The sequence below is a fragment of the Harpia harpyja genome, chromosome 2 (genome assembly GCF_026419915.1).
Source record: "Harpia harpyja isolate bHarHar1 chromosome 2, bHarHar1 primary haplotype, whole genome shotgun sequence".
NCBI classification, from domain to species: domain Eukaryota; kingdom Metazoa; phylum Chordata; class Aves; order Accipitriformes; family Accipitridae; genus Harpia; species Harpia harpyja.
In genome coordinates this window covers 84,173,380-84,201,360 of record NC_068941.1, presented here as the reverse complement: position 1 = coordinate 84,201,360, position 27,981 = coordinate 84,173,380, and the positions used below count along the sequence as shown (strand labels likewise).

Below are 27,981 nucleotides of genomic sequence, written 5' to 3'. Positions count from 1 at the left end.
TTGCTTGATTTTTAATGCTAGTGGTAGAAAAAGGATGTTGTTTCTGCCAAGGTCTCTTCTGCTTTGAGCCATCAGAACATTCTTCAGGACTCTCCCCCAGGACTTCCATGCTGTCAGACTGGTGCCACTGGAAATAATCCTGATGGATATATCACATTCCTATATCACATTCCCAATGTTTGGAGGTGCCACAGGTGATGTTATCACACAGGCATGAATGACAGGCATCGTGTCAAGCTCAGGGTTTATTCCTTCTTGTGGAAGAGGCTTGGTGAGGCCTCATTGCTGGGTTCAGGCATGACTTGAATCTTTTGGTTTTTGAGGGCAGCTTCCCTCATCTTGTAATACATGTACTCATTCTGCTGGAACATGCGCAGCTCCATCTCCGTCTGGACACGCATGACCTGAGGAACACAACAGGTTACAAAACCTGTGATGCAGCGGATCTCGAAGCAAGTGAATAACGCGCTGCCTGAAAATGGGGACCGTCCTTCAGGGATGTCCAAGGCCATGTAATGACTGATGCACCTTACTCTAGGTGTCCCACCAGCAGGGCCAAAGCTGACTGGACAGAGATATCCAGTTACTTTCTCAAACCTGGTTGCCTGTGTACTGTGAAGGTGAAGAAGGCATCAGCCCTTCCTGCACCCAGCTCTTCTACAGGCTGCTGGGAAGCCTCACGCTCCCAAACCTGATGCAGGACCTCGAGGCGATGCTGTGCAGAGCCAGAGAGCGAGTGCGCTTCCCATCCACACCCCGGGTTTGACTCTTGGTGTGAACCATCACAGGGGTGGGGGTCACCTCCTGTGGGAGGAGGGAGAGGAGGACGAGAGGGATGCTCAACCCCTCTTCAACCACATCACAGTTGCACCCCCTGCATCCCAGGGTTCACCAGGAGCAGAGTCATTCATAGTGCTGCATTATAGCAGAGGCTTAGAAGGGATTTCAGGAAATCTTTTTACACCTGTCTGTGAGTTTATTCAACCCTTGCTTTAGGAGCACAGAGATAACCACGTGCCATATATCCACTATTTTCCTCCTAAAATAAGTGGGAAGGGAAATACAGAAATGGAGGTGCTGGGGTCTCGCCCTCTGCTATATATAGGGAAACAGTCAACAGACAGGTTGGCTTTAGGTACTAGATACTCATTTTTCTGATGATATAAAATTGCACTACTAAAGGTTATAGCTCTGCTATAACAGGGACTAAGACATCAATAAAGTATTTCATTTGGTATTGTGTAAGTTTTTTGGCTAATAAAGGAGAATGCTGTAAAGCCAACAGGTCACATCAGGTGAGTTAAAGGCTAAAGAAATTATAGACCCCCAGCTGCAGTTGTAAATATTTCATCATAGCTGAGCAGAGGTAATTCCCCAGGATCTGCAGCTCCTGAGCCTAAGCTAGGAAATACACCTATCAGTCATTTGAGGAAAAAATACATTGCAGCTTAGAAGGACTGGGGAGTGTTAAATAAAGAAGAATGGACACCGACAAAGAATATCAGTTGGTAAACTGGGAACATCCACCATATGTAATTTGATATAGTCAAATTGTAATGCCATCCATCCAAGAGTAGTGAAATCAGGGTGAAGAATGGGAGGCTCTGTCCTTGGGCACAGCAGTTTCAAAGAAGATTCAGGGGCTAAGCAGCCATTTTTAATGTATGTCCCGGTGCAGGATAAAAGCTATTTTTCAGGGATGAAAAATTCCCATAAGAAGGGACATGGACTTCCCAGCAGACTGTAACATAATCTTGAGGAAACCACAGCACTAGTAAGAAGCAGTCAGTATTTGATACATATCTCAGCTCTTATGGATGGGTTGTTTCTGCAGCTTGAATGTTATTTTGCCCAGAAAGAAAACAGAGACAACACAGGAGATGACACCTACCTCCAGGTCTTTGGTAATTGGGTGGGAGGGTCCGTGGGTTATCAGGAGAATGGCATAGGCTTTACAGATCAAGCCATGCCCAGCTTCAATGAGACCAGCATGCCAGTGAGTCACTCCTGCCCGCATCACGGCCATCCCCAGCTGCGCGTTGTTGGGATGGTATATTTTCCTGGAAAAACATTGAGTAATTTTAGTTCAGGACAGATCTGGGTTCCCAAATGTTTGTCAGTGATGTGATATGTTTGCCAAAGAGCAGACTGTTTACTCAAGTGAAGAGCCTATTGCCTTTGGTGCCACTGAAATGTGCAGCCCTGCTTAGAAAGGGGCAGGCATGAGTTACATGAGGACACGAGTTGTACAAGGATGTGAGTTGTTGTGAAAGGGGATGAACAACTTGCGAACGGGGAAAGTTGGACACCTGGGTTAGAGAATGCCAAGCTCTGTCATTCCATATTATTTTGGCACAAACAAAACCCAGATCTGACCCTACAGCCCAGACGGCACCAACTTAACTTCAGACACTTAATGCAGTGCCTAAATTGAGAATGCAACAACCACCAGCTTCTCATTCAAAGTGAGGAGAGAAACAGGTGTTTCCAGAAACTCCAAAATTGTTCATCTCACCCCCTGGAGATGCATCCCTGCCTCTGGGGACTATCAGATCACTCCCCTATGGCCAGTACCCGAGGTGGGAAAAATGAAACCTGGCCTCTACAGCCAACTTTAGAAGCTGAGGCAGAGTTAGAAGCTGCTTGGACTTATCTGAAGCCCTGCCTTCAAGGGCTTATTTGGCATATTGAATTGGCAGATCTTAAAGAAAGGAAGGAAATTACTGCAGTCCTCACTCTGGACTGAAAAACTGAGGGGGGTCGGGGGGAAACAATTTCCTCTGTGTCATTCAGTTAGCTCAGTGCCAGGGCTGGGATGTGAAGTGGCTTGTCAGGCCTGCAAGACAGGGAGGTGAGTCTGTCACCCCTCTGAAAACAAACAAAATATCACAGGCTTTTTGGGGCAGAACTGACCAAAAAGGAAGTAATGGGTATGAGATGCTCCCAGCAGGAGGGTGAATGAGATGATGAAATGGGCTTTTCTCTCTTCTCTATGGTCTTCATTACTTTTTAATTTTTTTTTTTTTCTATTTAATACTCATCAGTCCTGTAGTAAAACCTCAGTAATAATAAAGTACATCATTTTACTGTGAGGTTTTCCCCGGATCTATGTGAACTAAGCCTGAATCTCTTAATTCTCACTGAGCTTTTACCACAGGACTTGTGTATGCTAATTAGCCAAGATAAAAATCCATGTATTATTCAAGAATGAAGGGATATCTTGAGTGACAGCCATTTGACACTGTTTCTCTTTTCTCTGCAACTTCTCCTTCCTGCAGGGTGCAGGAGAATAGACCATCTCCTGCAGTGACAGCCTCTCTGTCCTGTACCCAGGCTCTGTGTCTTGCTACCAGGGCAGCCCTGGGGTGCTTCTGAGACAAAACAAAAAGGCTAATGAAAGATGTACCCAGACCATTTGCCAGTTACAGTTTAGTAAATCAAGGTGTTTGGGAGCTCTTGTGCATTTAAGAAGGAGTCCCTCTCTGTCTGGTGATATAATCAGGTCCCAGTCTGAATGCCAGCACCGCTGCCTTGATAAGAGCAGACTAAAAAAATTATTCCTATAACACACTGCCTAACATTGCACAACCACAGAGAGCTGCCAAAAATAGGGCACAGACATACAGGTAGCCGTCCACCATCCTGTTGGCATAGTCAGCTGCTTCCTCAAACATCTGGAGGTAGGAGAGCACCTCAGAGGCAATGCTGAGGATCCTTAGGAGGTGGATGTTCGTGTCTCCCAGCACAGGCTCCTGTTTCTTCAGGCACTCACGGCACAGCTTCACGACCTGCGCCCGGAGGAAGCAGGGAGAGGAAAGGCAAGTCAGAGCACCTTTGGCCCCAAAGCTGCCACACCAAAGCCCTGTGGGTTGCGTGGTCCATACCAGACCCAGAGGCCAAGTCAGCCTCTGTGAAGTTTGGGTAAGATAGGATATGTTTTGATTCTTCGAGAAATATCAGCCTAGCAAAATGATTGGTGCTCAAAGCTTTCTCTCCCAGGGTTACTGGTGAGGAAAAAGTGATGTCTGCTGCTCAGGAGAAGAAAGATCCCAAGAGGTTGGGTTTTGTCAGATAGCAAGTGCCTGCAGGACTTTTATACCCCAACACCATCCACCCAACCTCCTACAAGCACTTGATACAATGAATGCTCTCAATGACCCCATGGGGCTGGAGACATGGGGCTGCACTATCCCATGCCTGTCTGCTCAGCTGTGTCACATCTGCACCTAGCCGTGACCCTATGTCCAGATTTCTGCTCTGGGGGGCTTCAGCCTTTTCCCAAACTAAGTTCAAAACCAGAGGCTCTTGCTCAACCTGGAGTGTTTTCCTGAAGCTGTTATGCTCTGAACAGAACAATTAAATATTTCCTGGGTCAGCAAAAGAGGGGAAAAGGAAGAAGTGACTTGAGCTGTCTCACCCTTTGCCCTTGTGGCCTGTGGTCCAGGTAGGATGTGGGTCTCCCACACCACACACCCATCCTCAGCACCTAACAAATGAGGAACATGCAGGAGCCAGGAGGTGAAGAGGAGATCAAGAGGCAAACAGCCCACAGCTCTGTGTGTCAAGTCTCTTGACTGTCCCATTCATCTCTCAAAACCACTGTCCCCCTTTTTATGAGGCTACCTGGCAGAGTTGACTCATTACGCTTGCCCTGTGACTCAAGTTTTTCGCCCAGGAGGCCCTTGGTTCAACACCTGTGTCAACTGGAGGTGCTAGAAGTCACCTGAATCTCCTTGTATCATCACTATGAAAGAGATCAGTCTCAGACACAGTCGTGCTTTACAGAGGGCAGAAACCAGTGTCAGCTTTTGCAATTTGAGCTGCCAAAAAGGCGGGAAGCAGATGGCGGTATTCAGGTTACAGCAATGGGGGTTTGTTTCATCCTTAAATCACTGACGTAGAGAGGGAAAAGACCTGCTTTCCCTGGCAGGGTGTACACAGCAAGAGAGCAAAAGTAGTGGGACTCACTTCATGGTAAAGTCCCTCCATGCGGGCCTTGTTGATCTTCTCCAGCGTGTCCTTGGAGAACTGGATGACCTCCTTCACTGTCTCTGCAGAGGGCTGGGGACAACATTAGGAAAACCAGTGAGGAAAACACACTGCCTGACACATGCCAAAATACCCTAGTTGAAGGGATGCTTGTTCTGCAGTCTGGGAACCCAAATCAGCTCAGCAGGATGCTTCCCACATTACCCACTACCTTTCTACTGCTGGCTGTATATCTCAGCGTGCCTCTCAGACCTGCCCGAGACTGGGCTGAAATGGTCCCAGTGCCAAGTTGAGAGGTGAAGCTCTTGCTGACTTCAGCAAGTGTTGCTCATCAGGGTAGCTGCCATGTACCTCTGGCATGCATAACTGGGTTCCTCAACTCTTCCCCCCGTTTCTCTTCTCTAGAAAAGGGACAGAATTGACCCTGAAACTAGGAGGTCTCATGAGACACCAAAGAGGCTCTGAAAGTCACCATTTAGTGTGTATCAGATGCCCTTAGTGCAGTTGCTTGAGACAAATAAGGCTCTTGAATGAGAGATGGGTGGAATAAGGATAAGAAAGATCACTAAATTTTACCCACTCTGAGAAATGCTGTCATTAGATCCAAACACCATAAGATGGTTGATCTCAGATTTCAGCTGCATCCAGAGAGTGAAATGTGTTTTCCCACACACCTCAAAGAAGTTTGGATTTCACCGTGTATTTGAAAACATGATGCACATCTAGGCATGCCCGGCAAAACGCTAACCAGCTCATAATTAGCTGCCTCCTCTTCCTTAATTTAGTGCTGAATATAACTTTATGATATCCAGCACCATCATTCATCTTCCACTTTTCTGAGCCTTTCAAATTTGCATTTTCAAACTATTCTAGCTCTCATGACCCTCCTTTTCATAAATGGGAAATCTGAAATCAGCCCACAATCATATGACTCCAGAAGCTTTCAGGAAGAGCCTGGTCTGGAGACATGCGGTAGAGCCAGAGCAGAGGCATGTGCCCAGCAGCCAGGAAGGATCTCTGGGTGCAGATCAAAAGCAGAGACCCAACATTGCAACAAAGGACGCAAAGATTTGGAGTCAGGACATAGGACTGTCCCATTGTCTTTTTCCCACATCTAGTCAATCAGATTTTTGAGGAATCTGTGAAATTCAGCTAGTTGGGGAAAGCTCTTGAAAGTTTAGTAAGGAAGGAAAACCATATATATATATAGCTGATTATTAGACTAAAGCTACCATAGCTAATCAGATTTTGGCAGCTGTTTGAGCAGCACACAGGGTGTTCTAGGGCACAGAGCACATTCAAAGGCAATGTTAACGTCAGTGCAAATCACATCGCTATGCTGTCTGAGTAAAGACTCCCGGAATAGGTACTTTAAACAGCACTTGCACAGTGGCTTTGTCTAATAAAAATCCTCTCTTGCATTTACTAGACGCCTAAGTCTGTTGTCATTATAAACAATGGGAACTTTGCTACTATTTGGAAGGGGTGAAGGACTGGAGGTCGGAGCGGCTGTTGAGGATGTAAGCTGTCAATCTTGCATATATTCATAGTGCTTTTTCCACACAGCTGTGAGCGTTGCTGCTCTGAGGCAAGTGAGCCTGAATTCAGAAAATGTCATACAGCCGGTGGCAAGCAGACGTGTTCTGCGGGTGAGGTCAGTCTGGATACTCATTGTCTGTGGGAGCGTATTTTTAATAGCTGAAATCATGCACCTTGCATAGTTACAGGCGTTTTTCTATACAAGCACTTCAGATTGTGGAGGACATTTACCCAAAAGTGCATGTCTTCCCACTGCATGCTGCAGAGCACCTCTAATGCTCATGAAAAGCGGATGGTGCATCTCACTGCTCAGTCAAGGCTTGATAGCAGGTGTTGAATGAGAGCTGAAATTTTTTTATGCTGTCCTCTGGAGGAGGTGTTCGAAAATATTTCTACAGAAAGTCAGATGACAATGCTTCTGCATCAGAGGACTGAGCTCTGGGACAGCTTTACATTAGAAGTGAGGAGTTTCAGTAGTCATGATTAGCTTTAAGATGAAGCTTGATAATTTAGTAAAGGGATTATATAGCAGGGTCTTTTGCACTAGAGGAGAACTTGACCCAGCAAGCAAAGGGTCTCCTCTAGTCCCATGTCCTATTTCCCATGAGAGCTCCCTGATACCAGTTCGATCCCATTTCTCCAAACCTTTCTCAAGGAGAGACTTATACTCTGCAATATCCAGCCTTTCCTGACTGCCACCTATATGAAAAAAGAGTCATAGGACTGAGCTTGGCTTTCTGGTAACTAGTCAGCTGGATGCTGAGGGGTTTGTGCTCCTTCCCAGGAAGGTGCATCTCACTGGACCTCTCCTGGTGGCAGTGCTGGTCTGAGGTCACGGTTCCTCATCCCACCTTTGCTGTTTGGTCCTGCCCCACATCAGCCCCTGAGCTGTACTGTCTGATTCATTACATGACTGCTCAATAGTGCAGATCAATGACTTGATAATACATTAAATTGCCCTGCCTTGCTTTGCCTTCCCTTACACACCTTGTAAACCTTGCAGGAGTAGAAACCTCCCAAGCTAACACTGCCACAGAGGACAAAAAATATGACCAATTATATCCTTGGGCAGAGGAACAAAAAAGAAACTTTTAGAGCTACCAGAATATTCATAAACTGGAGCTGCTGGCCAAGCAACACATCCCACTGCCAACAGCAAGACACAGCCTTACACCCACCCACTCAATGACTTGTGAGACCTCCAAGGAAAATGCAGATTACTTAAAAATGAACAGTCAACATGTGAATTCTTTGCAGTCAGTCTGCCCACAGCAACTATGCACAAATGTCAAGCAATGTTCAGGCTTCGCACATTCCTGGAGCTAGTGTGATGGTACACGTTTTACAAACCATACAGCTTCAGCAGAGCTGGTTAGTCCTGTCACCATGAATCACCTGCAACACATTTTCCTTTCTGCTGTTCAAAACTTTGATTCCCTTTCAGTTCCTCAAAAAAACCCCACAATCTAAACGCCATCATTTTCTCAGCTTTAGACCTAATTTTCCAATATTTTAGCATTCTGCCTGTTGATGGACTTTTAGGTTAGACTCAAAGGCAAATTTTGTGGGCTTTTTTAAATTAAAAACTGCACTTATGTTGCATAATAGGGATTAAACTGGCCTTTCATGGTGGGCTTGAATTGGTGTTGTGCTCAATCAAGGTTCAGTTCTGTTCTCATTTTTCCCATTGGCACTAGCCAGTCTTCTGCCAAAACCTGACTCTGTTCCTATCGAGAGTGTCCCCGGGCTGAGGAACCACAGCCACAGAGACACACAGATGCCTTGGTGGAGGAGACGCAGCCGTCCCTGGGTTTGGACACAGCAGCACAAAGCATACCTTGCTTTCCCCCTCCTTCACTGCCAGCATCAGGTCATCCTTGATGTGTTTTTTGCAGTGCTCACAGGTGCAGTCAAAGTAATACTGCTTCTTCAGCTGTTTCCGCCGCTCCTCACTCACGTTGAGGAAATCCACGTAGGAAACAGTCAGCTCGTCCCCTGGAGAAATCTTGCTCAGTGCCCGCAGCTCGATCCTGGGTGCAAAGGAGATGAGATATTGACTTAGAGATGCAGCAGAAGCAAAGGCGCAGCCATAGAGCCATCAGGGACAAATCCTGTGACCTGCGCCTGCCTTGCAGAGGTGAGCCCTTGCCCTAAGGTACTGCTTTAGCTCTTCAGGGAGGCAATGCAGAGATGGGCAGAAGTCTGGTTAACTGAATACAGAGTAAAACCACAGTCATACCAGTTTCTCCTGCCCCTCTGCATGTCCCTGGCAGGGATATGTAAAGGTCCGAGCTATAAACAGATTATGGCTCCATTACTTTATCTGGATGGGGGCTGAACCTAGACATAAAATTTTATTATGTTGCAGGAGATCTTGCCAGAAGAAAACCCTGAGACCAGAAATACCCAACAAGCCTTGCAAAATGCTGAGTTTGGACTTTGGGTCTTTTTTTAAGTACTGCTTTGCATGTTACCCACACATCCCTGGCTAGACTCCCAGATTGAGCTGTGCTGCTTTCAGTATCATTTTCACTCTGAAAAGTTAAGGCAAATTCCCTCTGGGTGCTGGGTAAGAGATGCCCTCACCCTGTTCATGCATCTCTACATAAAGACTTAAAAACAGTTCTCTGGAAATAGTCTATTTTTTAATAGCCAATGTGATCTGATGCCTATTGCTAATACAAATGACAACTCAATTGCCATCCACAGCAAGCCCTTGATGACAGGCTTTTGGAAAGCCAGACCTTTGCACCTGCCTTTCTCTCATGTCGTTCCCCGCAAAAGGTCTTAAACAGTGTGGACACTCAAAAGTATTCCCTTGCTGTTTCACTCTACGTGCTAAATCTCCTGGTTACTCTGGGCCATCTCTCAGTTGCAGGGGCCGGACGGGCACAACTGAACTGAACTGGACAGGCTGAAGAATTTGGCCAGAATGGGAAAAAGCTCCATCAAATACCAGTTGCGAAGTGGTGCTTCTGTATCCATCTACTCCCCCATCTAGTAGTGACTCTACCCATGGTTAGAAGTAATTCACTGCACTTGAGACCAGTGACCTTGGGCTCTCTGCTCAGACCAGTTAGTTGGTTAGACATATTTTTGCAGGTAGGCATACTTACAGGTTATCAAAATGAAGCGAGTCCCATGGTCTGAGCTCCCACCCTACCGTTGCACTACAGTGTGGTACATCAGTCCTGGGACTCCCTCACCGTGGGCAGCGTGCCTTGATCATCCTCCTGCTGAGTTCAACAGCGTGTTTGATGTACACGCCTGCTATGAGGTGGACCTGGGGGGGGACCTGCTGGCTCCCACCTGAACATGAAGTGCTTTAGATGGGACCCAATGAAGGTTTCACCAAAGGCATAGGTGGCATAGGACTCAAAGGTGTCACCAGGTGCCTTCAAAGTAAGTTCTTTGGGGAGGACATGACTTTTTCTGTGTGATCATATTTCTGCAAGGGGATTGTAATTCTCTTGCAATTCCTGTTCCAAGCTCTCAGCACCAAGGGGGTAGCTCTGAGCCTTTCAGCTGTGCTACAGCTGCTGTGAAAACTACTCTCTGAAGCTGGTCTTGACCTTCTCTGGGTGTTAGAGCATATCAATAGCATATTTCATACAAAATTTATCACTAAACATGCCGTCGTCACGAAGGGCAGCTATTAGTTATGTCGCAACCACAGGTAAATGCCAGCCAAAGAAAGGTGCAACCTGCTACTCCAGGAGAAAGTGCATAAAAAAGAGCAATTCCCATCAGAAAGGTTTACACATATAAACATTCTTGTTCACACTTAACAGGATCCTCATTAAAGTGAGTCATGCAACCAGAGAAGCAAAATCAAGCCTCTGACTTTTATGATGCCCCTGATAGCCTAAGCACCGTAGGTATATTTTAAGCAGCCATCCCTTGGGGGGGGGGGGGGGATTGATAGTGTTTGGGATAAGCCTGGAAACACATGGCATATTTTAAATGCTATAGTTAAAGAGACACTGTCAGCCAAGAGCACCGCACCGAGCTTGTCCTGTGCTCTTTCCCCAGTGTCTGCCCCAAGCACCAAGGACCTTGAAAGACACACGCACAGGCACAGCGAGTGCCCCATAGCTCAAAACTCAAATTGCCCCAAAATAGCAACTCTAATCAGAAGTGAAACTCATTTGCCCCTTTTTATGGTCCTATCTATAATGCACCGAGTAAGTGTCAATGGTGAAGAAGAGCACTTCAAAAGTATTTCACGTCTTATTTGAGGAAATTGCACATTTGCTTGAAATTAAAGTTTAAAGACAACAGTGTCCCTTTAACAGGACTGACTATAATATACCAAGTGCAGTGAGCTAAGCAGAGAAGTTTTTTTTTCAAATATTTTTGTGATTTCTTTAGTTTGGATCAGGTAACAGTGGCATCATTAAAGGGTAAAACATTAATCAGGTATTATGATAAAAAAGGATGAAACCTACATCTCATGGCACTGCTACTGTAGGCAACGCATTCAACGGGCACCGTTTGTTGCAGAAGAAACGTGGACTGTTTAGTATGTCAGTAATGCAATCATTTCTCATCTCCTAATATGCCAGGTTTTATTTTGGGCTGTACAAGATTAGCGAGACCTTGTTCTGACTTTCATGCTCTTGCTGTAGTCAGGGGAGGAGAAATGAGAAGTGGAGAGGGGAAATACTGACAGGGAGGAAGCCAAGGGAGAGGGTGGGAAGGCAGAGAGGGAATTTGCAGTGGGGGAGACAGTCACGGTATTACCACTATCATTTTAATTTACTACAAAATGCAGAGTTAAGTAAGTGAGGTTTGGGTTTAGTGGGGCTTTACACAGGGGGAAGACTAGAAGTTCAGAAAATGGGGAAAGTGAAATTTTCTGCAAACAGAGGGAGCCCCTCGGGCTGTTTGCAGCTTTTCCATTAAACATGGGGCATTAGGGGTACAGGGCAAGGGGGGAGGATGATGCTTTCAAGACCGACCCACCTCATCTGTGTGTGGAACATTGATCTTACAGCCTCATGACTGAAAGACAAAACAAACATCTGCAGTTTACACAGGTACAAGTACAACAAAAAAAAAAAACGGGTACACGGCGGATTTGGTGGAGAACTGTCCTGGCACTGTGATTTTAGGAGTGGTCTTGGCCAGGGGGTGTGCAAAACCTGCTTCTGATGTTTGGCAGGCACAAGGGGGCTAGTTCCCCTGCACAGGAATGTCTCCACTGACATCAGTAGTCGTGCTCTCTAAAACACAGCTTGAAACAGAAATCAGACTGGGATATTAGCAACAAGGACTGTGCTCTGTGTGACGAGTTTAGTGTGTCCTCAAGTCCAGTATTGTGCCTTGAGCACTGATAGAGTGCTCAGTTCCCACAACAGGGGCTTATCATCAGGTTTCCACAGAAAGACAAGAAACCTTCATAATTTACCTGGCCAATAACCAGATGGTCAAGTTTAAAGTCAGTAACAGGATACATGTGGGAGCTTTGACAAGCTGCTAGGCAAACAAAATGCCATTCCTCTACTTACTGCCCAGAAACTCAGACTTCAGGCCTGCTATCACTGCTAGTTACCTCCTCCACTTCCCAGGCTGATTGGAGAGGTTCTCCATTATCCCACTATGGATCTGATCCAGGGCAAGTGGATATCAGAGCACAGACTCCAATCTGACTTTGGATCAGACCCTATTTCCCACCAAGGTAATCATCCTAATGCAGTTTTGTTTTCTCTTTGCTCATTTACCAGCTGCTTGATAAACGCTGGTACAGTTTTATCAGGTAAAACCAGCAGGGGTAACTGGAGTGCACAAACAATGTGTTAAAGAAGGGGAGGATGGAGGGTTAACTTATAGTACTAAAGTCTGGTGAACACAGGAATTTGTAAAATCTTAGCAGAAAATTTGGATGAAAAACTGTGGCTGTGCAGTTCTTGGCAAGCAGTTTCCCACAGTTAATGTCTCACGCACGATGCAACTTGCTGAATCAGCAGCAGTTTATACCTGTTACGGCCTGGAGGCTGGGAAGGGCAGAACATCCCTCCCGCCGTCTGCCCCGAGCACTGAGAGCAGCAGCCTCCGCTCCCTGCTCTGTTGAAACATCCTTGCATTTCCCACTTTATCTCCTTCCATCTCACATGTCCTGCAGCAGTTTTCTTACAGGACTTGAGTGGGAATGGGGAATGCCCAGCGGCTTAGGGCAACCTTCACTTGCACATGACTTGGTTTGCAAATAACAATCACAATTGGCATTAAGATCCCATTGCTAAAGAGTTAATCAGTGATTAATAGAGATGGTACACTCTCACAAAGATGAAGGTTGTGTTAGGAATGGTTATAAACACATCAGCAGATGACAGTGATACACAGCTGATTGCAAGCTTCGGTTATGAGAAACTCTTGGACTGTGGACTCGGTATAATCTTTAATAATTTATTAACCATAATTGTTTCTTAACTATTTATAAATAAAGCCTCAATATAAGGGGTGATCTAGGCAGCTACTTAGTACTTTATCTACCTATGTTGAGTCTGGTTTCAAAACTCACAGAAACCAGGGGAGAATTCTTTGCTGGTTCACTGGATTTGGGGTCAAACCTTGTGTATTTGTCTAGTGCATCAGACAATAATTTTTAAAATAACAATAATGAGAGAGAAAACAGTTCCTCTTTAGAAAGAAAATCCTGATTTTTTTTTCTGAGCTAGAGAAGGAAACAAGAATGAATAGATTTTCTGGGGCAGGGGTCTGACACTGTGTGGTTAGCAGAGTCTGCTGAGTTGCCCATTAGGATGCATCCCCACTGTGCCCAAGGAAAGAAATCCACTCACTTGCCATTGTTGAAGATGACGGTACAGTTGGGCCAGCAATCATGGTTGGCCTGGCAGAGATTGGGGAAGATTCCCACACCAACAGCCTGCAGTCCTCTTTGGTCACTGAGGGTAAAGCCGTTGCAGCTGATCTAGTCCCAAAACACAGGCAGGAAGAAGCATTAAAGGAGAAAAAGCTGAACTCAGCTACATTCAGGATTTCTCAATTCCCACTGATGCTTTAGAAGAGGTATGTCTCTAGCATAACACCTCCAAACTTTAAGGAGAAAGGAGGAGTGCCTACGAGATTATTGCAGAAGGTAATTGTAGAAACATCTTTAGCTGGGATAAAACATCAGAAGAGAAGCAATGCAGGACTCATGCAGATGGACCAACCCAAAGCAGAGCTCTGCAGAACATCTGCTGTTAATATTCATTTGGGATGTTTAAGATAAATTTGGTTTGACCGTGCATCAGTTTTCTTATATTTGCTTCCTGCAAATAATTCAGAAAAAGGTCACAGGAAAATGAATTTGAGGCAATTCAAGCAGAGCATCAGCAGAAAGCAAAGTTCACGCTTATTAAAACAGGTATCAGTTAGAAATTTACCTTGAGAGCTACATTCAACATAGCCATATTTACTGGGTGACCCACAGAGATTATAAAAACCAGTTACTACTGTTTGTTATGAGTCTCAGACAATTTTCAGAATGACTACTTTTGGGTGACATATATACCAAGAATAAATTATTATACTTTTCTATATGGCACATTCTTATCACATAAGAACAGAACAGTTTTCAGCTGCAAACATGAACCAAGGAAATATTTGCAAAGAGAAAATGTGATAGTATATACCAAAGGAAATAATTTCATCAGTTGCTAATTATTTTACTCTGTTAATAGTCTTATTTCCTTTTTTTAACTGATTCTGTATTTTATCTGTACTTCCTTACTTCTGCATGGGTAAGTTATGTCAGTCACTAGTACATAGGTCTCCCTGAGCCCAGTGGACTGGATTTCCTTTGCGGGATGTGTACGAAAGGATGCTGTGTCCCCTCTCCGTGCTACAGCTGGCAAAGACAACTTCTCCACCACACCAGCAACTGGCAAAGGTGTGAGCAGAGTGTGCATCTCATCTCAGCTGACACTGGCCCCTTGGGCAGTGTTGCCAGCTGAGAGGTTAGTGCAGCCCGGAATACACCCTGACTTGTACCGGGGCTGGAGGCAGAGCAGCTCAGCCTGAACTGGCTTCTGGGAATTTCCCTCTCTGCTACACTGAGAACAAAAAATTGTAGTCAACAAGTCAGGAATGGATATTATTAAATATATTTAGTATATTTTACCTATTTTTATAATGTATATAATATATATTTATAATATACATGTAAAAAATCTAATGCACACAACGTAATAGACATTAATGCATATACTAAAACAGTTCTGTTACATTCACATATATTCTATGTATATTTACTAAAAAATATATTTAAATAGATTCTCTCAGCTCTCCCAGGTGCAGAGAGATGCCCAGCAGGACTTGTGATGTCAATGCAGCACCTACAGTTGAACGAGCCGCTTGCCTGCATGCTTAGACAGATAAAATGTTTCAGACCTTGCCCTTGTCGTGCCTCAGTTTCCCAGTGTCAGTGCAGAAGTGGTGCAGATGGGGAATGGGCAGTATTCAAACCACCTGCAGCAAATGCTGGTCTCGGCTATCCCAAATGCTATGGCCTTTTAAGGGCAAGAGAGGGATGAACTCTGCCATCCTCAAGTCAGGCCAGTTGGAGACTTTCTCTGGGAAGCTGGCATTAAAAGCAGCCCCCCATTTGCTCTCCCACCCCTTCAACGTACCACTCCGAATATGTGGGAGATGTACTGCATGCCGAATTGCTGGCTCTGGGGCAGCCAAAACTCGAGGAAGCTCTCCACGTCGGCACGGAGCTCCTTCTTCTCCTCCTCACCAAGGCTGTCCACGTGGTTCTGCAGGTCATCGATGGAGACCAGGCAGCCCTCTCCCAGTCCGCTGCCTTCCCTCTCTATCTTCCACATGATGCGGGCAGCCAGTCTGGCCAGGAGAAAGCCCCAAGCGTTAGCACCACCACCACCCACTGCAAGGAGAGGGACCGAAGGACCTTTGAAATTCATTTCTTGGGTGGGAAATTGTGTGCAGACAGACCGAGGCAGGCTCAGCATCAGACGGCTGATGGCTGGTCACCATCCACGGGTTTTTGAAGGAAAGGAAGATGCAGGGTTTTACCCTGGCATCTATGTTCTCGTCTGGAGAAGTGCTACAGACCCTCGTCAGGTTCCCAGCCCTCCACAACAGCCCTCATTTCCTTGAGGATTCCTCTCATTTTCCATGATGGAGCTGGGATGTGAAGCCAAATCAATGTATCCTATAGATAAATTGGGGAAGAGCCCATCTCCTCTTCTACTTTTCCACCTACTCCCCACTTTCCCACACCTCCTTAATCGCCCTGGGTGTGTTTGCCTCACCATGTTCAGCTGCAGTAGACCTTTTGGGGCCCAGCACCAAAAAAAAAAGCAGAAGCACAACCCCCTCACACCCCAGATGCTCCTGCAGGTTCCCATCCCCTCAGCTCAAGGATACTCCTGGCCTTTCCCAAACCATCTCCCACCTCTACCCTCTCCAAATCAGGCCACCCAGCTCTTCCTCACCACCCTCCGGAGGGATGCTCTGTCCTCTCCCGCTGTCCCCAGGCTGCCAGCTCAGTCCCTGGGGGTCAGCTCTCACCTGATGTTTTCAGTGGGTGCTTTGCCGTGCTTCTTGATGGCGGAGCACTCATTTTTGTGGTTCAGCCAAGCTGCTCGCTGGCAGGTCCGGTCGCAGTAGTAGGCGAACTTGCACTGGCCGCAGCGGTGGAGCCTCTCCTGCCGTTTGAAGCAGGTGTGACAGATGACGTGTGTCAGGCTGGAAGGACAGAAGGACCCGTTGGCTCATACCTTGGGGAAGGGCCAGCTCCACCCAGCAAGGATTCTGCCAGCTTTTTGTCCCTGGGCTCCCCACACCCACTAAGGATGGACTGCCAGAGATTTTTGGGGAGGATGGAGAAACATCCCACCCAGCGTAATCTTTCTGTGCTTGCCCAGTGCTGTTCCTTTTCTGTTTGGCTACGCCAAAGAGACAAACATTTTGTTTAAAGGAGGACAGCAATAAAGCATTCCCCAGCTCTCAGCCCTCTTGTCTGCAGCTCATCTGCTCCTCCTCAGCACCGCCGCTGTTAATGGGATTTTCAGGCTGTTTACATTTTCTGTCTGGCCCGTGCTGAAGCACCAGCCACCCATTTGCTGAGAAGAAAGCAGATGCCTAATGAGTCTGTAGCTCAGGCAAGCACAAAGAAGAATGTGAAGGCAAAGAGCCAGCCTGAGAGCTTCACCTGCCTGCAAAGCCTCTGAATTTGGCTGAAGTGAAACCGCTGCTGAGCACTAAGGTTTTCCTGGGCCCCACATGGGCCACCACCATGCCCAAGAGACTTAGGAAAACATTGGGCGAGAGGGACCAAATGGGAGCATGACTCTGAGCTGTCCTAACTGCTGTCCTAAGCTTTCCTTAGGCACAGGCACGCTGTGGGGATAAAAAAACACATCAGAAATATTCTGCTAGTGAGGTGTATCACGATGAAGAAGACTGGTAGATCAAAGTGGTTGCATAGGGAAACCCTGTGTTTGTACTGCTTGAAACCAAGATATGTTTTCATGGATTAAAAAGCAGCTTTGCTTATCACTTCTTTTTGCCACTGGGCCAAAGGTGTAGCTGTACTGGACACACTGCACTTGGCAACTGTGGCATTGTGTTGGAAATCACATGAGGAAACCAAGAAAACTGCCTCCTTCAAGGTAGATCTTCTCATCACAGAGTGGTTTATGTCTTCTCCTCCTTCCTTCGGTCTCAGTACACGTCTCCTGGCTGTCCACCCTCAGGAGACAGCAGCACAGAGCCCCAGACCAGGTGGGTTTGGGGCTCTCCTGGTCCCAGTGATTCCAGACAGATGCTTACTGTGGATTAGTGAAGGTCTGAGGGACCAGGGCAGGCTCCCAGCTGTTCAGCAGGACCCCAGGCACGAATGCTGAGGCACGAATGGATTTTCAGCTGCCCAGGGATGGACAAGGAACATGAAACAGCTGAAGACAGAGGAAAGATGAACTCTCAACAGCTCGCAGGAGCACTGGCTGGGGTAGGACATGGGGTGGGCTGGCTGTAATGCCAAGCTTAGGGAGCAATACTTGCATTTATGATCACCATCAGATTTTATTAATAAATCTAGGGGATCTTTCATCTTCACAAGGTTGGTATGTTGCTGAGCTGAAAACATCAATGATTTACTGCTGGTCAGTGGCCCAGAATATGTCACCAATGGAGGTGTTGTTAAACATTACAGGTAATGAGCACAGTGCCTGATGTGAGGATGTCCTCTGCTCTCGGGGCATGAAGTCCTCCCTGTTTAGTCCGGCATCAGCTTCAGGGCTATGCTCTTCAGGCCACTTAAAGCCTTCCTGCAGATGGGCTAGTGATGCAGATTTCTCCTCCAAATCCAAAAGTCTGACGTGTCTTTCTCTGGTGCCAGCAGTGGTAAGTGCTCCTCACTGGCTATTCCTGCTCCTGGCTCTGTGATTTAACTAGTTGACAGGTTACTGTGAGTTAGATGGTCACAGGATAACTGGGAAACACCTTTCAAAAGGAGCAAGTTGCTTCTTTAGAGTGTTCAAAAGAGGATTTCAATTGTACGTGTGTAACTATAACCAAGGCTGGGGGAGGAATTCATCAGAGGATACTGATGAAGTCTAACCTCACATCCTCCCTCCGAGAGTGTCCAGGGACCCAGACCAACGGGAAACCTCCCCCATGTGCCCCTTTCACATGTCCAGCTGCTTGCTCCTAGGACTTAATTCATTGGGAAAGAGGGGGAGACACTTTGGTCTCCTGCCCAAACAACTTTGGGACTTTCCCTTTGCTGCTAGAGAAGGCTATTTACTGATTTGGTGACCCCAGCTGTCTGCTTCTCCAGGCAACTGCCCACTTTATCTCTGCCTCCAGCCAAGCTTGACAGGACAGGACAGAACTTAAATTCCCATCACCTAGACACTGTTGGTCCCAGGAGGGAGATTCTCCTCATTGCAAAAAGGTCACTGACCACAGAGGCTTCATTATAAAGGGAACAATATTATCACCCACAGCCCACAGTGGGGAAACTGAGGCACAAGGATATAAAAAATTTATTGATGACCACACGAGGAGGCTGTGCCACAGGCAGTAATCAGACCCACAGCCCCAGAGTCCCCAGCCCCAAGACTGTCCTGCCTCTCCACTATACAGATATATATATATAAACATATGTATGCATATTTATATCTGTCACAGTAGACTTAAAACGCACTTTCATTCCTCTGGCACTGCTGCGTGAGCTGCTGACACAATCCACCCTGCGCTTTGGCTCTTGCAGGATTAAGAGGGCCATTGATTTAAAGCAGAGGGCCATTGATTTAAAGCAGGATGACAAGCAGCAGACAAAACCACGTGCGAAAATGAGGTTTGGAAAATGACAGCGAGCAGTGCTGGAGGGAGCCTGACGCAAGGCAAGCACCTGGGATGGGGTGTGGGGCACATGTCCAGGAAGGAGGATGCAGCCAGCTCCATTAAGTCAAATGAAAGAGCTGGGAGCTGGTGAGAAATGTGAGGCTGCGCTCTGTCAGCTGTCAAGTCAGGGGGGTAGAGAGGTGCAAGAGAGATTACATTCCTTGTAAGGCAAAGGAGAGCCAGAGAGCTGATAAAACCCGCATGGTTACATTGTGCTGGGAAGCACAGGGAGATATCTCACACAGGGAATGGGGCTCCCTCCTGCCGCCTGTGTGCTTTGAGGGCAGTCGGAAAGCAAAAAGGCAGTCAAAGAAGCTTCCCTGTAAAGAGGAGTGACAGGTTGGAGGGGAATACGGTGCAGCAAAACCCAAGTCCTCAAACAGAGGCTTGTCTTCCCCCAGCTCTCTCTCCAAGAACAGAAAAATCCTGAAATGATGGCTTTGCATTTGCTGTTTATTGCATAAGGTGTCCATAGTTTCCAAAGCAAACCCAACGGGTGGAACTTACTGTCAGTCCTGGAAAGCCCTCGTTTCTAAGGAGATGCAGAAATGCACAAAAAAAGTTATACCAGACTTCCCAAGGAAGTGAAGGAACAGTTCATGTAGTATTGAAACTGCAGACACAATTACTCATAGGTAATCTGGCTGGCAGGTATAAGAAATACCACATCTCTCACAAAACCCTCATGGGATCCTCCCTGCTCAGAAATTGTTTAAAAGAAGACTGGATTTATTGATAATGTGCATTACCAGGACTCTAGAGGCTTGGGCTCAACTCTTGGTCAGAAAAAAATATCAGGGGACACAGGTATTTGAGATCTATTGCCTAAATCTTCAACAAACATTGCTTGAACACCGCCTGACCCTCCAAGCACCTAAATCCCCCAGGTGCCCCTAGGAAGTCATGCAAAATTCTGCTGTCCCAGAGGCACTCAGAGCCAGATGCCCCAAATGGGGATGGCAAACCGGGGCTCTCCCTTGGCCCCAGGGCTGGACCTTACGACAGGCTCTGATGGCATCTGTCCTGGAGGTAGAAAACACCAAGGACACCAAAGGCTTGCAGTGGTCCACAGTCTCCCCTGTCAACCCCTCTGCAATGGTTAAGGTCCCCCAAGGACAGGGGGAGCAGCCTCAGGTTAAACCCAAGTCTCTCAGCCTGTGGAAATCACTGACCTGTAAAGCCTTCTCTGGCCTAGAAAGTGTTTGTCACAACCCGAAATGGCTCCAGGTGGCCCGGATGGAGCTTCCTCTCCTTGTAGAGGATGCTGCATGGCCAGGCAGCACTGAACATTTCTGAGATGTATGGCACCTACCCAGGAGCCCTGAAGGTTTTAACCCTTACAGACTCAGTGATCAGCTTCCCTTGCTTTAACATGGGGACAATAGAACTGCTTTCTGCTGTGTCTATGTACACCATGGCCTCTGGGGTGATCTCTGGCCCTTCATTCACTGCCATCTTCCACACACAGTGAGAACTTCTTTTTTTCACCCTGCCCAAAAGCAGGATCTTCATTAGCACAGTGATTTCTCCAGCCCGTCCAAGCCTTGCCAGGTCAGGGATTTAGGACTGGCTTGGAGGGCAGGTGCCACTGACCAACTCACTAAATTACTTTCTTGGGAGCCTCAGGCTTCTTTGGCCTCTCATCCAAGCATCAACCGAGCTGAACTCTCAGGGGCTCATGAGCTCTGGTGTTACATAGATGAGACACACACAGCTACAGTCAGAAAAGCAATGGTTCGATGTGCCAACCAACAAATGCAAGAGGTGACAGAGCACTGTCAACTAAACCATGGCTCCCACAAGCATGTCTCTCAGTGAAATCAGAAGCAGCAAGTAGTTCTTGTGACTGCTTGGATTGGATTCAGATGGATTAAGATCTGTTGGACCTGCCAGGACAGAGGGCTGAGCACTGCCATAGGAAATATATTAACCTCACCTCTGAGACATGCATAACCCAAACATCTGCCAACTGTTTCCCATCCAGCACCCACAGCATCTCATTCACTGATCTGGAAAAGCAAGGTGAGATGGCTGTAGTGCAAAGGAATTCAAGGAGGATTTCACTGAATAGCTAATGGACATGGTGAGAAGCTCACAAACTATTTAACGTGAGTTTATTCTATTCTGTACATGACAGATGACACACACAGATGACCGACCTTACACCTAAGTCCACCTGCTTCATATTTATTATTGGCTAACTAGGCATCTCTCTCCTCAACATCCTACAGAGGATGGCATAAGAATAGCCTAAGATGTAGGCAAAGTCCACTTGGCTTTCAAAGCAGAGGCTGTAACACTTCATTAAACACAAAAGCCTAAGGAAATGCACCTACTCTTTCAGCAGTGAAAGGAAAAGGGAGGTATTCAATACCTAGCTTCTACTGAGGATACCTATAATGGTGAATTATTAGCACAGTAATAGTTTTGCTCCTTTAAAAAGCGGGTTGGAGCTTAGTACTTTTATCTTTAAAATGTCAGGGATGACTGTCCTGGTTTCAGCTGGGATAGAGTTAACTGTCTTCCTAGTAGCTGGTACAGTGCTATGTTTTGAGTTCAGTATGTGAAGAATGTTGATAACACTGATGTTTTCAGTTGTTGCTCAGTAGTGTTTAGACTAATGTCAAGGATTTTTCAGCTTCTCATGCCCAGCCAGTGAGAAAGCTGGAGGGGCACAAGAAGTTGGCACAGGACACAGCCAGGGCAGCTGACCCAAACTGGCCAACGGTGTATTCCATACCATGGGACGTCCCATCCAGTTTAGGAACGGGGAAGTGGGGGGGGGGCAGGGATTCACCGCTCGGGGACTGGCTGGGTGTCGGTCGGCGGGTGGTGAGCAATTGCACTGTGCATCATTTGTACATTCCAATCCTTTCATTATTGCTGTTGTCATTTTATTAGTGTTATCATTATCATTATTAGTTTCTTCTTTTCTGTTCTATTAAACCGTTCTTATCTCAACCCACGGGTTTTGCTTCTTTTCCCGATTTTCTCCCCCATCCCACTGAGTGGGGGGGAGTGAGTGAGCGGCTGCGTGGTGTTTAGTTGCTGGCTGGGGTTAAACCACGACAATGACACATTCTGGTCTGTCTGATTTGAGTGGAGGATTTATTTTAGACTAATTTTAGACTATTTTATTTTTAGTCTTTCATTACAAAATTTCTCAGCCTCTTTTTAGAGGTGTGGGTGTGGTTTTCTTTAAAAAAGCTAGGTTTTCTCCCAGGTTTTACTTAAGCTTTTGAATAAATGAGATAATAATAAAAAAACAAACCCCAGAAAATTTAAGCAATGTGAATATGATCACATTAGCTCTCAGTTTTTATTGGGATCAGCTCAAAGAATTTGTTTCTATAATCTTTTCTGAGTCATACTGTTATGGAAAATCTTGCATTTCTTTATCCCTAGGTCATCCCAGCTACAATAATGGAGCTATCCACATTTCCCTTGGAAAATGTTTTGGGCCTGCTTCATACATCAAAAAGGAGTGCAAAGATTGCATGATCTCAGGTTTTTAGCAATTTGCAGATCACTCATCAAGCAGATCTTCAGGTGATCTCGGCTTTCTACCACATGACACTGTTTGCCTTGACTGTCTCTCAAACACCTCTGGTTAAAGAGCAAACCTTCTCTTGAAGGTTGACAGAGATATATTAGGCATCCCCATGTCTGTAGGAAATGTAAACTCTTACACGCGTGAGAGCCAACTGACATGCCAGAGGAGAAGGTCACATACTGTACACTGAGCCCAGGCAATGGGAGTGCCATCCACCTGAAGGTGGCAGTGAGAAAAGGAGACATGGGATCTTCAAAGAGAAAGTGAAGAGGGAAGGAAGGATTAAACCCCAACATAACATAAGCATGAGCACTAGAGAAAGCTTCAGTGAGAGGCAATGTCAATGGGGAATGCACAGGGGCTTTGCAAATCAAAAAATGACCCCAACAAAGGCAAAGAATCCCTTGAGAAGATACATTTCCAACCTTCTGCATCTACTTTAGGGCAAAGCAGGCCTGACACTGGCATTTTCTGAGTGCTATTTCAGCTGATAACAGCAAGGCTGATTCAAATGCAGATCAGAGAGTATGTCTGCCCTTTATCCAAACAGCAGAATACTAGAGATCACACTGAGTTCTGCACCCCCTCTCAATCATTATTCACCGTCTCTCTAAACAGCCTGCTCTAGTTCAGGTAGAAGTAACAGGCTTGATGCGGGAGTCAATGCCAGATAACCACTGTATTAAGCAAAAGGTTATAGAATCATAGAATTGTAGAATGGTTTGGCTTGGAAGGGACCTTTGAAGGTCATCTAGTCCAACTCCCCTTGCAATGAGCAGGGTTAACCTTGTGAACCATACCCTGGCCTTAAAAATCTAAGAAACTATGAGCTGCCTGATGTCTATAGGAACCTTCTTTAGCTTCAGTTTGAGTTTTATGTACTTCTCGACTAAAAGTCTCCAGCACTGGGTAAGAAACTGCTGCTCAGACGACCATCATTGAGTTGAAGAGTACAAGCCCACATTAGCCTTAATGACTTCAGGGACCTTTAGAGTCCCTGAGACCTTCAGGGACTTCCAAGGTGGGATGCAGTCTGCAGATTTAGACATCTGGATGTGCTCATCTGTACCCTCAGTGTCTATGTAGAGATTCCGTCAAAACACTCAGTGGGGGCTGGAAAGTCATTCAGCTCAAAGGTAGCTGTCTGTGTTCGGTGCACATTATACTGTTCCATTGACTGTAATGGGCACTTTGGGCTGGATTCACTTGCCTGGACATAGGAGCCTAGTGTTATTTTAGTCTCTGCAGGGACACTCATCTGGCTTGAGAGGAGGCCTGAGTCCCATAAATCCTGTTCTGTACCTGTCAGCTCTAAGAGGATGTCTCAAACACCCTGGGGCATCTCAAATGACACTAAACACCTATGGCAACTGAATCCTGCTATTAGCTGTATGCAGACACTTATAACAGACCTTAATTTTGGGCATCTTAATTTGCAAGCTGAGTCCCAAAGCATATTGCTGGACAAGCCACCACATCACCCTGTAGGGTGGTCCAGTTAAATTGATGGTTCTTACTTGCTCAGAGTATGATGGCTTATTATAGAGTTTTGTCAAAGAAAACGCTTCTCCTTTCCCTGGCAAAATAAAATTCTCAACACCTCCTCAAGCTCAGCCTCCTACTGAAAGACATTCATACAGTGCAGTTGGGTGACAGCCTCAGGTCCAAATTACTTCAGCAGTTCCTCACATCAATATATAGAGAAGAGCCTTTGCATCATTTAAGCCCAAAGCGTAGTGTATCCACACTTTCTGCTGTGAGCACCTAACACCAGGTGCCAAGATTAGTTGTTCAGGCTTCCTAGATCCCTGTACAGTCGGGTCAAAGAGGTTTGTTCTTCCTATAGTTTCTCAGAGTATGAAAGGTAGGTTTCTGCTATGCAACAGCCCTACAGAGGGGTTTCTCGCTTACACACCTGAAGTTAAACACCTATAGCAGATAATGCAAATTTTTCATTTCATAATTATGTTCTTCAACAGGTCAAATGATGATCAGCTTTTATGGAGCTCCCCCATTTCTGAACAGTAATACCTCCCATCCCTTTGACAGCTTTGTGCCTGGGCACAGACACAAGGTGCTTTCCATCCTGTAGCACAGCCGAACCAAGAAAATTATATCTCTGAAGAGCTGCTCCTACTAATCTGAAAAAGAGAACATCGCTTTGCCTGCTGTGTTGCCACATCACATGCAGTCACACAGAAGATTGCAGTGTGGCCACTGCAGTTTGATTGCCATCCATATACATCACATACAGAACTTGATTTCAACAGCAAAATCAGGGGCAGGATTTCAGGGGCTCAGCATCCACACTGGGACAGGCTTCCCAAAGGACTGAGCTCTTCAAAGGGCTGGAAAGTACAGACCAACTCTGCACTCTAGAGCTTCCACGGTGGTCTTTATACACAAAGAAAGCTGAGATCTGTCAAAAATCTGGTCACATATTTGGTAGGATCTGAGCCGAAAAATTAAACCCACCAATCACTCATATTTGAATCCCCTCTCCATAGTACACATACACACTGCTTTCAGCAAGAGAGAAAGATGCTGAATGGAATTAGGATGAGGGACGCTGGATTTTGGTTTCCCAATGCAGGGTGAGACCCTTTTTAATAGTGTAGACTCAACACCAATTTTAGGACCTATACATGTGTGTTTGTGGCCAAGGAAAAACACATGCTTCTTCATTGGAGTCTTCATCCATGCAGAGGCAACAGCAGTTTTTTCAGGGCAAAACCAGCCACTGTGGCCTTGTGTGGATTTATTCTTGCAGGTCCTACAAGGATCCAAGCTACCCTTCTTTGATAGCAATCAATTCAATGGGGTTTTATGCAATTGAATACCCTGGGACACCAGTAGAAGGTACCTTCAAAACCAAAGTCCTGTGCATGTAGGAAAAGCATCAGGGCAGTTTTCACATGAAAAATGCATGTTTCCATTATATCTCAGGCCGAGGTTATCCCCTGCCAAGCACTAACCAACAAGCATTTAGATGGCACCTCCTGCTTCGGACATTTTGGGAATGTATTTCCCCACTGACGTATATGAAGTGCTTTGGGATGAAATGTGCCACAGGAGGGTAAGAGTCCATTACTATTGCACAGCAGCACGAAGAAGAAGCAGAGAGATGACTGAAGCTATCCCCATCCTCTCCAGTCACAGAGAAGGGATGTGTTTACCTTGCCACCTTGCTGCTCAATATCTGGACCTGCCCTCTGGGAGCTAAACAAACCCAGCCTGGGGAGGGAGGGAAGCACATCTCTCCCCATCCGAGGTTTGCTCTTGGAAACCTAAGCCTAAGACAGAGTCTGCGGTCTAAGAGCTGATGTGGTGATAGTTTCTACCCTTATCTCACATTACAGAAGTGACATTTGAAAATGCAGTGAAGTTGTAGCTCTTCCACATGGACAGCTCTACTCTGTGCACAATGCTTGCAACATTTCACATAGAAGGAAAAAAATTCTCAACCAGCAATCAAAAGGCAAAATATTTTCAACGGTTTAAAAGATAACTACTATTTTTAATAAGGCATATGGGAGAAATAATTGTCCATAGCCACTTCCAAAGTATCACAGCAAGATTCCAGCTAGTGACACAAGTGAAACTGAAGTACAAGAGCTAAAAGGACACGTGAAGGAGAGATGGTTTTGTCACTAACTACTGTATTTGTACTCAGGGTTAAGAATTCAAGAATTTAACATTTTAAAATAAAAAATGACATTTTTAATGTGAGCTCTTGCAATGACAAAATAAAAACTAAAATTGTCATTGCTGCTATTGTAAAGATTCATAAACATGTTCACCCCCTGACAGTATAACGGCAAAGAAAAAGTGAATGAAAGACACAAAAAAAACTTACTTTCTGCTCTGTCCATTTAATCCCCAATTCCCTGCTATTGCCAGATCACACAGTAGCACGAATCAGCTCCAGCTACAAGATGACCAGGATTAAAACAGCAGCATGAGCTCTGCTTGGGCCCCAGACTTCATTAGTGGAGCTGATTCGATTGGGGAAAGCTCAGCTAGGCAGAATCACTCACTACCCTATTTAGTGTGCAGACTATTCACTAAAGTCACTGGCAGTTTGGGGCAAAAAATTCAGTCTTGGGACTCACCATGATGTCCTTGAAGAATGCCCACAAGTTTCCTAAGCTCAGAATGAAACCTTCAGCTGACACCTAGCTCCTCGGTTAAAACGTTTGGGCCAAATTCTGTTCTCAGCATATTATAAGGCTGAACAAATTCCATTCATGTCTGAGGCTTTATTCTAGATTTATCCCATGGAAGATTAACATAGAAATTGGTTCTCTGTGTCTTTTAGCTTTCAGGGTATTTAAGTAAATCTTCCATTGATTTGAAGGGCAGAAGTGGGTGCCTACCAGCCACACCGGCAGTGCAGGTTGATTGAATGTTGTTCGTCCTTGAAACAAGTAGCAGAAAAGAAAAATGCATTTGCACCAGAATACAGTTGCTGGCTACATCAGTGTGAACAAAAATTTAAAACCACTCTCGTGCAAAAGTGAAAGCAGAAACTAGTCTCCAGTTAACTTGGCTAGCTATAAATATAAAATCACTTTAACAGAAACAATATCACTTGCAGACCCCACTAGCTTCTAGTTTGAAGGCAGCAGGCGATGAAGCTGCGTGTAGAGCTGGGAGGTGGTACACGTAAGCAGAGCACAATGTAACTCATTTTTATCACGCATTATACATCAGAGGCTTCAGCAAAGTCAGACTGATATGGCTGTACTTGAATTACACTAACTCCTGGCAGTTCACCAGAGTGTAACGTGGGTCCAGTTTTGTGAGGCACTGAATACACGCAACTTTCACCGCATTTAGTAAAAGCTGATGGCACCGAGCACCTTGCAAGATCACATCCTGGAAACAGATTGCGCCATATTAAAAGTAAAAAAGCTGATCTGAGCCCTGGGAAGGACATTCACTGTAAGCTGTCTTTACAGAAGTGCTTCTGCCTTCCCTTTGCACCCTTTTCTGATGTTGTCCAGACACTTTCAAACTTTTACCCACCCGGCCAGATGAAATTTTGCATCGAGATTACTTTTGGTCTGTGTTTTACAAGTGCTTTTCTCTTACCTATCAAAAACCACGGCTGCATAGGCTGGCTCCGCAAAGATGACATCCCCAGGCAAAAATTCCTGCCGGGCTTTCAAGCCCCTGCCTTTGCCTTCAGACGTGAACACTTCGACTGACTCCATTCCCCCTTTGGTCATCCCAGGGACCCCAAGGCTTGGGAGGTGGGTATCTCGGAGCGAGCCAAATCTCCCGTCACTCCTGTCAACTTTGACTTGCTGCAAGACCACGCTTATAAAAGGGCTGGCCTCCCCCCACCCCCGGCCACACCGTTTCCCATAGGAGGGCAAGGGGGTGGGAGCAGGAGAGGCAGGAGGCGAAGATCCTCCACGCAATATCACCGACCTACGCAGGGAAGGCACAGGGCTGGGACTACTGCTTCATTAGGAAACCCCTCTCCGAAAACTACGTTTGGAATTGTTTCTTCC

General features: G+C 46.0%; 1 protein-coding gene across 2 annotated transcripts; it reads right to left on the bottom strand.

Annotated features, from left to right (window-relative positions):
• Window positions 1-27,972, bottom strand: SMYD1 (SET and MYND domain containing 1). Of its 2 annotated transcripts, XM_052780782.1 has the most exons (10): window positions 27,557-27,972; window positions 16,069-16,245; window positions 15,165-15,378; window positions 13,332-13,462; window positions 11,494-11,532; window positions 8,366-8,558; window positions 4,969-5,061; window positions 3,625-3,788; window positions 1,892-2,060; window positions 1-404 (listed from the first exon to the last, which is right to left on the bottom strand). In XM_052780782.1, exons 1-10 carry the CDS (start codon window positions 27,691-27,693, stop codon window positions 246-248), a joined length of 1,476 nt encoding a protein of 491 aa, XP_052636742.1. In that variant the 5' UTR covers window positions 27,694-27,972; the 3' UTR covers window positions 1-245. The 2 variants fall into 2 exon arrangements, with proteins under 2 accessions (XP_052636742.1, XP_052636743.1); XM_052780783.1 differs by lacking the exon at window positions 11,494-11,532.
• Window positions 27,973-27,981: the final 9 nt, after the last annotated feature.